We start from the raw sequence: 14824 nt of genomic DNA, 5'->3' as shown, positions 1-14824 counted from the left end.
GAACAATGAGGTCAATTAAACTGGCCCCTACATCTGAGTAGTATCGTATTTTATTGGTCGTAAAAGGGCAAAGTTGATATCAGCAGGATACAAATTTTGAAGTTAAAGAGTCAGAACTAAAACCACAGCACATTTTGTTTGATGCTCAAATGATTCTATGAATACCTCCTTAACAGAAGAATAATTACAATTATTGTTGATGTTAATGGCAATGGTTCTAACAGAATCTAATTCATGTTTTTAGTTCAAATCTAGCTTATGTCGACTTTCATTACATTTTATTACAGAAATTAATACCATAACTTGGATGAGTTTAATGAAGTCTCCTCTGTTACAAGCATTTCGGGAAGTTACTGGTCTGAAGATAGTTCAGCCACTCCCTCCCACCAGCCAACAACACCATGAAAATTGTCAAAGAATCAGCCTCTCTTCTTCTAACAAAGTTATTTAAGAAAAAATATTTTTAAAAATTGCTGAAACAGAGACATCAAGAGAACCTGTTTACATTAATTTACCTTTACAAGCAGACACTACAGGAGACCATTTACGATCCTCTTTACATACTGATTTAAATTTTTCTCCTTTTGGACAAGTATAGGTCACTTTAGATTTGAAGGTGGTAGTTTTGTAGGACTTCTTGGCACCAACAACACGTTTTGGTGGTCCACAGTCAACTTTTGTGTAAGCTGAAAGAAAAGAGAAATTGATATCAGTGGTGCATGTATACCAGGAGTGGCTGAGAACAAGGAGATCAGGACGAATTTATATATATATATATATATATATATATATATATATATATATATATATATATAATTAAAATTAAATTTTTCAAGCCATTATGCTGAAAATTGACAGTACAAAGCCCTAGTAGACACAATATCTTCAATCAACAACATCACAATATTGGATAGTGTGTGATGTCTTCAATAATAATAATAATAATAATAATAATAATAATAATAATAATAATAATAATGACAATGATTCCTTTAATCAGTGACAGAGGCATCATAGATGAGGGGGACATCACAAGGATAGTCAACAATTTATGTGGGGCTTTTCTTAAAAAGGAAGAGAAAGAACTAGAAAGGATGGTAAAATGTGATAAAAGTATATATATATATATACAAAGTATGTGATAACATGTCTGATGCGGTCCTCCTGAAACAGGAAAAACTCCAACTGGGACCAACCAGGGAACCCAAAAGATCCAGGATTACCCTGACTATCAAAAGCACAAGTCCTCACCCAATAGTTGCTTTCCAATCTACAGGTGCATGCTTAGAGCAGGGCCATTCACTCTAACCATTTTTGTCACTATCACTCATCTTTTCACAAATTCTCTGAGAGGTAGCACTTTCCTCCCCCACCTCACTTTCCTTTCTCAGAAGAACTTTAAAAAGTTGATGAGTGGTTGAATGAAGAGGAAGGTGTCTTTTCTCAATCCTTTCAGCCATGAACCCAACATAACTTCTTTCACCATAGCCACTCATGAAACAACACACACACACACACACACACACACACATATCTGTAAATACACAGGTATACAATAAATAAAATGGAAGCACTCTACTAACCTGGGTTAATCAAATATATATCCCAATTTCCATCATTGGGTTTAAGTACATCATTCAATTGAGTTACATTACTAAGATCACACAACTTAGCTTCAGCATTGTACTGGTATGAATTACATTCTATATATTGTTGACAAGAATTTTCACACTCCTTTAAGGTCTTATCCTTAAGCTGTCCTAAAGTAGCTTTGCTCGGCATGCTAACTTTTTTAAACATAACAGGTTTGTTAGCTGGAAAAAGAAAGAGAGAACAAGAAATACATTTTACACTCCTCCAACTACCCAAAACACACACACACACACACACACACACACACACACACACACACACACACACACACACACACACATCACACCACATTCATATATTAGACATTGTAAAGTATCTGTGCAAACGTTTGTAAATGGATAATTCATAAAGAAATAACTGATTCACAAAATGTCACCTTAACCAGATTCCATGTGAGCTGTAGAACATCTTGAAACTTATTTCAAAACATATCTCAATACTTACAGTGTTTTACACTGGAAAATAATTTTGTGGATGGGTACTGTTCTTATATTTATGTATTCTACATGTATAAAAGCAATGCAACAGAGGCTTTCCCATATCTTATTCAAAATTTTGCTTGCTGGTGCATAATTATCTATTTTAAATATATCTATATATTAGTAGTAGTAGTAGCAGCAGCAGCAATAGTAATAATAATAATAATAATAATGATAATAATAATTAGGTGAAGATAAACAAATGACTGAAGGAGATTGATAAGCAAAGGTCTGAATGTCCTGCAACAATCACCACCGGGGAAAACGTTGATCATGTTCACCACATGTTGATGGATGAGAGGTGATTGACTATAAATCAAATAGTCAATGGTATTAGCATATCCTGTGAGAGAGTTCTGCAAAATGAATTTGGCATGACAAAGGTTTCTGCTTGGTGGGTGCCACGTCTTCTGACACCTGATCACATCAAGGGAAATTCTGTCATTGTTTTAGGCAGATTCAGCTGGTTTCCATGAAGATTTCCTAACCCAGGATGAGCTCTGAGTTCATCACTTTGCGCCAGAGAAAAGAGACAAACAATGCAGTGGAAATGCTCCTCCTCACTTGCTTCAAAGAAAGCCAAGGTTGTTTCATCTGCAGGGAAGGTGATGGCCTCAGCTTTTAGGGATGCAAATGGCATTGTGTTTAATTGACAGTCTTTAAAAGGGCCATACAATGAATGGAGGGTACTATGATAACTTGCTGAGTCAGTTACAAAAGGTTATCAAGATCAAATACCCAGAGAGGGGTCTTGTTTCATCAGGACAATGCTCCAGCTCACAAATCCTTGGTTTCAATAGCTGTTATACATGACTGTGGCTTTGAACTGGTTGATCACCATTGCTATTCCCCTAATTTGGCCCCATCTGTTCTCCAGCATGGAAAAACACTTGGCTGGGAACAGTGATGATGATGTCATATCTGCTGTTGATGACATTTTTGACCAACAGTATGAAAGTTTCTTCACCAATGAGATCCAAGCACTGCAACACCAATGTAAGAAGCATGTGGACTACAAGGAGAGCTGTGTTGAAAAATAAATCTCATTTGATCAGATCTGTGAAAGAATCTTGATCAGCATATAAATTTTTCAGCTGACTCTCATAATTCTTTTTTGGAAGTGAAGGTGGAATATGTTCTGCTTATACTAACTCCTCACTATATCCAGTCCTATCAAACAACTGATTGTACTGTAAAAAATGCTGTCAAAAATATCTCTTTTTGCAGATAAAATTTAGTAATGCCAATTGCTGAGGGCCATTTTACAGCTTGGGAGTAGGAGTGGCAATTCTCATGAAGGTGTTTGTTCTCCTTTCTGCAAGTGTTATTTGTCTTATAATGAATTTCAATACTAAAGTAATATCCAGTTAATGGAATGTAATTAGAATGGTAGTAATCAATATATTTATATCAAACTTCTAGAAGATTCATTTGAATTTCTTCTTAAACTTAATCATGGCATAGCTGTTCATATTATTGAAATTGCTAGGCGATTGTCTTTGTATAAACCTGATCTGTTAAAGTACTCAAACTTTAAGAGGGCAATCAGGATAAATATTGGAGTCAGGTCTGCAACTTCAGCCCTGTTGAATGTCCTCACAGATATACACAGAAATGGGCCACCTTTAATTTTGATTTAGAAAGATTCATCATTATAGCAATGGCATCATAGCGTTCATGAGTATTCTAATAATGAGATCACTAAACTGAGTGAATTTCTCCTGATGTCCAAAGTTTTAAGAAGGAAGAACTTCAACAAAAAAGGATAAAATTTTTGAGCTGTACTCAGGGAAGTTGCTGGCTGTTTAGTACTTAATACGATGGAACTATTCTAAAGAGAAACTTATTTTAGGTAGAGAGGATTCTTTAGTCTCAACAGAAAATTTCTCTTATTTTAGTAGCATAGAAAAACGTATTCTCCACATGTGATAATGGCTGGTGACAAGAAGGGCATCTTGCTCTAATAACCATGACAAAATGTAGGAAATACTTGACTACATAGATTGATAGTACTTGTTCTGTTATTTTGTATGGCAGATTACGAAGGACAACTACTGATGAGACACTGTGTTGTAATAGCACTGTTTAAGCCATGTCAACAAGAAGAAATGAAGAAAAAGCTGTTGACGCTGCAGCTACAACCGCTGCTTCCACCATGACTACTACTAGTAATACTAATACTATTACTCTTTGGGTTTAAGTAAAACACCATGAGGTTCTTTTCTTACATGAAACTATAATTGAAGGTATACATAAAAGCGTTCAAGAGGAACACATTCTCTATGAGAATGTCCTAACAGTATTTCCATTTCCTAATATTGCTCTTTGTTTTTCAGGAATATGTCTCTGTCTTTCTGTAAAGACAGAGACATGTCAATGTCTTTACAGAAATGGTTGTCTGTACATTATGAATTACAAATGGAATCACAAATTTCAGAAGTAAGAGGAAAAGAGAATTGCAATAATAAAATGCACAGAATAATTACCTTTTACTCGTTGGTAGTAATCTCTGCTTTTGGTTGTTTTCATTTTCTTGGTGGAAGCTGCAGTTTGTTTTGATAAGTAGCAATTTCCATCTTCTTTACTTATTTCAAATGATAAACAATTTTTGTTAGACAAACACCTTTCTGCACAAGCATCTGCTGTTACATCCTCCTTCCTCCACAATATTTTCCCAGATACATCCAGAACTGCATCTTTTACTTTCACGAAATTGATCTGACGAACTGGAATTAAAGGAAAATTTAGACAAATGAAAATAACAACAAAAATAGTAATAATTTCTAATGTAGAAAAAAACATCAAAAATATGAGGTGGGAGTTAAATGATTAAATCGGCCTATAAACTTGACTGGAATTGTATTTTAGGATTAGAAGTTAGACATTAAAGAGCCAGAACAAATACCACAACAAAATTTGTCTGATGCTCTAATGATTCTAGCAATCCATCACCCTAAAATACAAAAATAATTACAAGTTATTAATTTTAATGATAAACACAATACCACGGATTCTGCAGTGAGAATACATGAAAATATATCAACCTCAGTACTTGTTTTATCAATCTCAGAAGTATGAAAGGTGAAGTACATCCAGGTGGGATTTGAATCCAGAATGTAAAAGGATGTGACTAAATGTAATTAGTAATGGCAAGGTCTATAACCCATTACTTTACTCTTTTACAATGTTTTTCCTGGGAAAACAAAAAATAGCACTGTAGAACTTCATATGCATTCTGTTAGTCTTCCGCGGACAAACACATTTAACACAAAAATAAAACAAAATTACATAGACAGAAACATCAGGAGATGAGCTATTTACATTACCTTCACAGGCTTCTGCCACAGGACTCCACTTATTGTTTTTTTCACATACTGACTTTAGTTGTTCTGCCTTTGGACAAGTATAGGTCACTTCAGATTTATAGGTGGTGGTTTTGTAGGACTTTGATGCACCAGTAACTTCCTTTGGAGCGCCACAGTTAATTTTTGCATAAACTGAAATTGAGAACAGAAATTGATACCAATGTTGCATGAATATTATGTGTGTGCTCTGCTCAATATATAGGAAAGGTGTTGGTAGGAATTCCATATGGTGTATCCAGTGCCACATATGGACTCATCAGAAGTGCACTGGGCACACAGGAACTGAATTTTCTCAAATGCCCAGAAGGCTCCCTAGAGTTTATAAATGGTTTCTGTTACCTTGGTGACCTAATTAGCAGAGGAGGAGGATGTTCAAAGTGTATTGTTGCTAGAATAATAGGATGGAGTAAGTTCGGAAAGCTATAACCTCTGGTGGCAACAAAAGGCCTCTCACAACAAGTGAAAGGCAGATTGTATGTTGCTTGTGTTTGACCAGCTATACAACATGACAGTAAGATGAAGGCCATATGCAAAGACTAGAGAGGAATGAAGCTAGTGTGCTCTAATGAATGTATGAATGTGCAGCATCAGTGTGCCTGTATAGAAAGTGCAAATGTGTTGAGAAGAAAATTAAGTAAAAGAGGAATAATATGGAATGAGCAAAAGAGAAGACTGATAAGTTTGTCATTGGAAGTGATGGTTTGTTCATGTGGGGAGCTGTATAAAAAAGTGCTAAGCACTTAAAGTGGATTGAACTTGTGGAAGAAGGAGAGCCAGGAAGGCATGGGTTGAAGTGGTGAGGGCTGATCACAAGGTGCTGAGCTTCACATAGGAGATGACAAAGAAGTGGGATATCTGAGTATATGAGATTCTGGAGACAACTTGTCCCCTCTGAAAGCACTTTATTGTGATCTCCACCCACATGACACTGAATCCCCTCCTCTAAGGAACCAAACTGCTTCTCATCATGCATTAGAAGAACTAGTAGAGCACTGGAAGGCTATTTCAAAGGATTGCTGGATTTTAGTGAGGAAGGACTTGGGTGCATTATATTGTGCAGAGATTTGGATGATGATACATGGTAGAGGTGAAAAAGGTCAAGCTGGAAATTAAAAGATCTACATATATACCCTGTGAGGTTAAAAAACTTACTTCAGAATACTGTGGTCCTGGGTGGAATCTTGGTTAATAATTTGCTTCACAACAAAGGATGAAATCTGGTAAATAGAAACTATGGATGTCTGCTGGAGGGAACAGTCTAACATATTACCACTTTTTCGTCGGGAGACTTAATCTGTCACCCAATTTAATACTTTGACCTTGGATAGAATTAATGATGCAATGTTAATACTAGTTTGAATATGCTAAAAGCACGTTTGGACCTGTAAACAAGCCATTCACCAGATTTTGTCAAGGAGAAAATTTCTCACTGTAGACATATGTTGTAAATACAACCAAATCTGTGAGAACATTGTATTTTTACTTATTACTGCTTAGTGCACTCACCCCAAAAATAATGATGTTCACTTTGGAGAGATCTCTGGTCTGAGGACAACTTCCTTTGTCTCTCCCACTAGCCACAAACACTGTGTAAATTGTTAGAGAGTCAGCCAGACTTCCTCTGGCAAAGACAGCATGAAAATAAAATAAAATTACCCTGACAGTGGCAACAAAACTGAAGCTATTTACATTACCTTTACATGTAGAATTTACTGGAGACCATTTACTATCCTTTTTACATACTGATTTTATTTTGCCTTCTTCCGGACAAGTGTAAGTCACTTCAGATTTATAGGTGGTGGTTTTGTAGGACTTCTTAGCACCAACAATGTCTTTTGGTGGTCCACAGTTAATTTTGGAGTAAACTGAAATTAAAAGGAGAAACTGGTGTCAATGGTGAGAGCATGTTTGGAAGAGGGTGAGAATAAGGAGATAATGACAATCTTACAATGAAAGGTATCGAGTGAAATAATCAGAAGTTCAATAATGTAAATGATGTTGAAAACAGATGCAGGAAGTTTTCTGTCTCTAAATCAGTCAAATGGTATAAACGTGGAATTGAGCTTCTTGCATAATGATGATAACAGACAATAAAATATGATGGGATATACTTTGATAAATAAATGGTTTTTGTATGTAATTTGCTAAAACTGTGGAAACTTGAAATAGGGAAACACTCAGTCTCAATCTGGTATGTATATATATATATATATATATATATATATATATATATATTGGTGAGGGCATATATCAGGTATGTATATATATACATATATATATATACACATCATCATCATAATCATCATTTAATGTCTGTCATCCATATTGGCATGGATTGGACAGTTTGACAGGAGCTGGCTAGCTGGGGAGCCGTCCACACTCCTATTGTCTGTTGTGGCATGGTTTCTATGGCTGGATGTCCTTCCTAACATCAATCTCCTTACAGCATGGGCCAGGCGCTTTTAATGTGCCACTGGCATGGTTCATTTCTACAGCACCAGCACAAGTGCATTTTATGTGGCACCAGCACCAGTAAAGGTCAAGCCTATATGTATAGATGACACCAATTTTACTTAGCTTGGCACATTCTCTCAAGTACAACAAACACAACTCCCAGTCCTTTGTCACTTCCTTAGTGAAGCCCAGTGAAGTATGTTTTGTTGGGATTTGAAGCCACAACATAAAAGGATGTAACTAAATATAACTAATCATGGCAGGAATTATCACGCATCGCTTTACTAATTTTGTAATGTTTTGCTTTTTAGGTGAAATCAAGCCGAAGCAAACTTTACTTGCAGGGAAACAAAAACATAATATACCAGTCAAACTGTAGACATTGTGGTATTGACAAAACATCTATTGAAAATTGCTTGTTTTGAGTCTAAATCTGAAATCATTTTTATTAGGATTATCATAACTAAGGGTGGTGGATTGGAAGATAGCAAAAGCATCAGAAATCTGTTTCAGAGGATTGCCGAGTTTTAGTAAGGAAGGATTCAGAGCATTATACTGTACAGAATTTTAGATGATGACAAAAAGTATTGGAGAGAAAGGTCAATGTGGAAGCCTACAGGAAACAAGCTTTCAAACTTCCAGTTCTTGATCAGCATAGTTAATCCATTACTTGATTTAATAGCATTACTTTACTCTTGGGCAGAATTAATGGAATGCACTCTGTTACAAGTATTTGGGGGGAGGTCTCTGGTTTGAGGATATATTCCTCTCTAAGGATAACTTCCACCAGTCATAATCACTGTGGAAATTGCCATAGAGTTAGCCAGTCCTCCCCTGACAAAGACATTTAGCACAAAAATAAAACAAAATTAAACAAAGACAAGATAGAAGCTATTTACGTTACCATTACAAGTAGGTGCTACTGGAGTCCATTTGCTGTTCTTTTCACATATGGACTTAAACGACTCTTCGTCTGGACAAGTATAGGTCACTTCAGATTTATAGTTGGTAGATTTGTAGTCCTTCTCAGCACCAACAATGTCTTTTGGTGGTCCACATTTGATTTCTGAGTTAACTGAAATTGGTGAAATAATTGATATCAATATTAGGAACAGGATGAGAGTAAAGAGATAACGACAGTGTTACAATAAAAGATACTGAGTGAATCAAATTGATGAAATTTGCACATAGATATAATACATGCATGCATGCATGCATGTATGTATGTCATTATTCAGTGTTATTTCAAGATTTCTTGCCAATAAAGAGCCGGTTTCTAATCTAGATCTAAGGCTTCTTCATTGGAATTTCAATATCAACAGCAAGGTGTTTTTGTATGCATGTATGTATGCATATGTGCAGATTTCTATGTTTTGTTTTATGTATGTATTCTCATGCATATAGTTGCATATCTAGACACACTCATAGATACTTAAATGATGAACTTCTGGAAAGATTTACAGATTTTTACAGTTCCAGTGATGAATTTGATCTGTAGTTTTTGAATTAGCTTTCTCTTTCCTGGTTTTGAGAAGCCTAATTTCTGAAGATTGGCATTTACACAGAGTGCAATCCCACTAATTACAGGTATAAACCTGAACTTGTAATCTGGATAGAGTAACTGCAGATTTCTCAATAGTTCAGTGTAGGTTTTCTCTTTTTCATTGATCTTCGGCTGTATGCTGGGCAGCTGATTTTCACAACTGTACACAGTTTCTGTTCTTTTTTCCATATCATTATATTAGATCAGCTATGCTTATATTTTCTTGAGGTTTTCACTAGGACATTCCAACAGTACTCCTTTTTATTATGAGAGGCTATGGCTTCTACCACACTGTGGGTTCTTATTTCTTTATCCTTGGGGTTATCCTTCTGATGGATTTCATTATATAGTGTCCTAGCTACAACATCATGTCTCATCGGTAAATAATACCATGATGACATTTTCAGATAACTGCTTATGATGTGGGTGATATCTTTGGTGTTAACTCCACAAAGCCTCCATGCATATATATGTATACATATGTATGTATGTGTGTATGTATGTATGCATGTGTTTGTATTTTATGTATATGTATGTATATGTGTGTGTGTGTATGTGTGTATGCATGTATGTATGTATGTATGTATGTATGTATGTATGTATGTGTGTATGTATATATGTATGTATGCATGCATGTATGTATGTATGTATGTATGTATGTATGTATGCGTGTATGCATGTGTGAATGTATTGAATGTATGTATTAATATATATTGGTTAAAGTTCATACACCTGAAAAGATGCACATTCTAAAACATCAGAGCAGTAATATTTAGAAGGTTGTTTGTTAAGGCCAGTCAAAACCTATAAAGCTCTTAGCTGATAAGTGACCTAACAATCACTATTGGCTGGAGACACATAACCACTCTAAAACTGGATTATGTATAGCATACCTCCTCTTTTGAACAACACAAGTAGCTGGCTATACATAATTTAAATGCCATATGTAGCTGGCCATACATAAATGGAGGCTCTTAGAATAACCAGGGCTGTGCTTCAACAGAGGAAAACAATGTAAGCTTTGCTTTCTGGAGTGTGCCACACTTTTCTAACTTGGTCCATATTGCTGAACTAAATTATCTTCCCAGCATTGTGCACAAGCACGAGTATAAATGCACATAACAAAAGTTGGAGATTGGTAAGCACTGGGAATTAGTAAGTGTTGGGGATTAGTAAGTGCTGTGAGTTGATAAGCATTAGGGATAGGTAATTGACGGTCCTGCTCATGGGGTTGGTTGGTGGCAGTGACCTTGGTACAGGCAGTGCAGAGTAGCAGCTGGTACTAAGGTGGTATATCTGGGTTGTCAGCAGTCAAAGGCCTTAAATTTGCCAAGAGGGCATACCTCTGGTAACAGCAATAAGATAAACCATATTTCTTGTTGATATAGAGGGAGAAGTATAGATGTCGGGGTAGTTGAGCAGAGGTCATCTGAACGTGCGATATAACAATATGTATACTGTATTTTAACGTGTATAAGGACCCCCTAATTTTTGGAGCTTAAAATTTGTAAAAAAGGTTTTGTAAGGGATTATAATACTATCCATGTATGATAAACTCCCATATTTTTTGAACCTCATTTCTGACAAAAAAGTCTTTCTTATATACATTAAAATATGGTATACACACACACACACACACACACACACACACACACATATATATATATGTATATATATATATATATATATATATATATATATATACTATAGACACACCTGTATGTATATGTAAATACATGCAAGCACATAGATATGCAAGTACACAAACCAAAAAAAATAAAAACACTCTACTGACCTGGGTTAATGATGTAAGTATCCCATGCCCAGGTGTTGGGCAGAAGGTCCTGAGTCAAGTGAGTTGCATTACTTTGATCACAGAGCATATTTTTTTTATTATACTCATAAGAGTTACATCCTGGATTTTGATGACAAGCATGACCACACTCCTTTAAGCTCACATTTTCCAGCCGCTCAAATGTATCATGCCCTGGTATGGAAGTGCTTTTAAGTATCAAAACATCATCTTTGGCTAGAAAAAAAGAAATACATTTTATACTCTCACACACACATGAAAAATTATATAGCAACCAATGCATAAATTGTTTTAAATGTACAATTTATTTAAAACAAATATGAGGTCAGCTGAAAAATTTAAACGTAGACCAAGATACTTTCATAGAATGTAATCAAATGAGGCTTATTTTTCAACATAATCCCCCTTTGTGGTCCACAAACTTCTGGTCTGGTAATGCTTGGGTCCTATTGTTGAAGAACAGCAGATATGACATCATCACTGCAATACTGGTTTTCAACCAAGTGTTTTTCCATGTTGGGGTATAGATGGTAGTCAGATGGGGCCAAGTAAGGAGAATAGTAAGGGTTATCAACCAGTTCAAAGCTGTAGTCATGCATAACAGCCATTGAAACCAAGGACTTATGAGCTGGACATTGTCCTGATGAAACAAGACCCCTCTTGATAGCCTTTTGTAACTGACTCAGCAAGTTGGCATATTATTCGCCATTGTGTAGCCCTTTTGAAGATAGTCAATAAACAAAATGCCTTTTGTATCCTGGAAAACTGAGACCATCACCTTCCTGCAGATGAAACAACCATGACCATCTTTGGAGAAGGTAAGGAGGGTGTTTCTACTGCATGGATTGTCTCTTTGTCTCTGACTCATAGTGAAACTAACACTCATTCTGGGTTAGGAAACCAGATGGATCTGCCTCAAACAATATCAGATTTTCCTGTGATGTGATTATCCTGGTGTAGTTTTGCTCAGATTTCAGAAGGTGTGGCACCCACCAAGCAGAAACCTTTGTCACGCCAAGCTCATTGTGCAGAATATTCTTTCACAGACAATACTAATAACATTGACTATTTGATTCATAGTTAGTCACCTGTCATCTATCACCATTTCTGATGTTCTTCACCCTTTCTTTACTACTAGTCATCACCTCCTCTCCCCTTCCCTCAAAATCATATTTATCAATCATCGCTCCACCCTTGATCACTATTCACCATAATCATCCACAAGCTGTCTAACCTCTCTCACTCTGCTCCCAAACACTTACAACCTCTACCCCATCCCACTCCTCTTAATCTATCCCCACTCTTCTATTCACATTTTACCTTTTGGACATGCTTGGATAACTTGTTACTACCATCTTTATCCCAGTTTCCAGCTCTGCCCTAATTACTCCTACCACCAATCTTTTAGGTAACCCTGTCAATGTCTTCACAGAAACAGTTGTGTGTGTGTGCATATATATATATATATATATATATATATATATATATATATCATGAAGTACAAATGAATTCATAAATTTGAGGAAAAGAGAATCCAACAATAAAATACAAAGAATAATTACATTTTATTCGTTGGTAGTAATCTCTGCTTTTGCTTGATTTCATTTTCTTGGATTTAGTTGCAGTTTGCTTTGATAAGTAACAATCTCCGTTTTCTTTACTTATTTCAAATGACAAACAAGTTTTGTCAGACAAACACTCTTTAGCACAAGCATCTGCTGTAACATTTTTCTTGTGCAACAATGGTTTCCCAGATACATCCAGAACTGCATCTTTCACTTTCACAAAATGGATCTGAGCAGCTGGAATTAAAGTAAGATTGAGACAATTGGAAACAAAGCAAAAAAAAAACAACAATAGTAATTTCTCACATTGAAAGAAGATCAAAACATTGAGGTAGGAGGTGGTCAATTAAATTGGCTTCTACACCTGAATAGCATTGTATTTTATTGGCTCTGGAAGGGCAAAGTTAACATCATCAGGATATGAACTCTGAAGTTAACGAGTCAGAACTAAAACCACAGTACATTTTGTCTGATGCTCAAATGATTCTATGAATACCTCCTTAACAGAAGAATAACTATAATTATTGCTGATGTTAACAATATTAATAATAATGGTTCCTAAGATAGCCCTTTAGCATTCACATTACTCTGTCTAATGTAAAGCTTATTTATTCAAGTTTTGAATTAATCTTGCATTATCTTGTAGCTATGAGATTGGTGGCTAGTAATCTTTAGAATGATATTTTAGGATTGGTGTGGCCAAGGCCACACATTCTGCACTGAGAATACATATGAAGAGATCTATCTCAGTACTTGACTAAGGCTTGCTTTATCAACCAAAAGTACATCCAGGTATGAGTTGAACCCAGAATATAAAAAGGACATAACTAAATATGGCTGGTCATGACAAGGCCTACAACCCATCACTTATCGCAATCTTTTTGCCTGGAAAAACTAAAATAATTTCACTTTCACCATCGTCTAGTGAATAAATATAAATGTAATAAATGTGGACAGCCAAACTTAGAAATATTAATTAATCAAAATTATTCTTTTTATGAAATACAAAAGAAAAGTGTTTATCTTTATGAAGGTGCCCCTTCAGAATTTCATGACCAGAATGAGTCATTAACAATAATTTTCCAAGACTTTGAGGGTGAAACTTTAGTCATAATACCTTGATTCAATAAGTAGCCACTTTACTATTCGTTTCCCATGCAGGAAATGACCTGAGTAATTTCCTTGCATTGTTGTTTCAGTACATATATATGGATTGAGTGAGTAATCTGGGGTTGATTCTCAGTCCAAATCAGTTCACTTTACATAGACAGTCACTACCCTTAAGTAAGACATGAATATCACTCATTTCATTGCTTTCTCTAATTATGTTTGGTCATTTACCTTAATAATAAATACATAACTAATTAAAAGGAGGTAGCCCTTATATCTTCTGACAAGCTAGATCCTTTAATTCAGAGAATACCATGGATGACTTGAAGTTCTTGGCAAGTTCTACCAAAGTAATCTACTAGTCTAAGATATAATCTACAGTCACAGAGATGGCATCAGACAGTCCTGTCTGAGACGTGCATAGAGCAACAAACTAATTTTACACGCACATGTTGGATGTCCAGTTGTTGTTGACTTGTAGATTTAAATCCAACAGCAGTTATTGAGTGTGGTTCAAATCTGGCCGTCAGCCAAGCACACCATGATGATTGCCCCTCATGTTCTTTTAACCCAACACAGAAACCAGTTTTTGTTTGTTTTGTTGCCATGACAAAAGAGGTTGTGTGGTGGATGAAGCTGAAAGGTTTGACAATGGGGACTTCCTCTTTGGTCAATCCCTAATTTGCATATTTAAAGTTTCCCTTGTGAGGATGGAGAGGAAGATGCTCTCCTCAAGGGAAATTTTTGAAATTGATGTGAAAGTAGATGTGGCCCACAGTGCTTAAATATTAACTGGAGAGGACAAAGATGAGCTAAGCTATAACTTGACAACAATATGGTAT

The 14824-nt window shown here is 35.7% G+C and overlaps 1 protein-coding gene across 1 annotated transcript in view; it reads right to left on the bottom strand.

Annotated features, from left to right (window-relative positions):
* LOC106869402 (uncharacterized) overlaps positions 1 to 14824 on the bottom strand; it is a 109943-nt gene that overhangs the window by 49638 nt on the left and 45481 nt on the right. The window contains exons 31-38 of the mRNA XM_089358261.1: positions 12870 to 13109; positions 11290 to 11523; positions 8856 to 9026; positions 7192 to 7362; positions 5459 to 5629; positions 4619 to 4858; positions 1584 to 1814; positions 516 to 686 (exon numbers count right to left, since the gene is read on the bottom strand). Of these exons, the coding sequence (XP_089214387.1) occupies positions 516 to 686; positions 1584 to 1814; positions 4619 to 4858; positions 5459 to 5629; positions 7192 to 7362; positions 8856 to 9026; positions 11290 to 11523; positions 12870 to 13109 (1629 nt within the window). The remainder of the gene's footprint in view (positions 1 to 515; positions 687 to 1583; positions 1815 to 4618; positions 4859 to 5458; positions 5630 to 7191; positions 7363 to 8855; positions 9027 to 11289; positions 11524 to 12869; positions 13110 to 14824) is intronic.

This window comes from Octopus bimaculoides, chromosome 10 (assembly GCF_046866305.1).
Source record: "Octopus bimaculoides isolate indiv1 chromosome 10, ASM4686630v1, whole genome shotgun sequence".
NCBI lineage: Eukaryota > Metazoa > Mollusca > Cephalopoda > Octopoda > Octopodidae > Octopus > Octopus bimaculoides.
The sequence above is the reverse complement of the archived record's forward strand: the minus strand, read 5'-3'. Positions and strand labels throughout refer to the sequence as shown.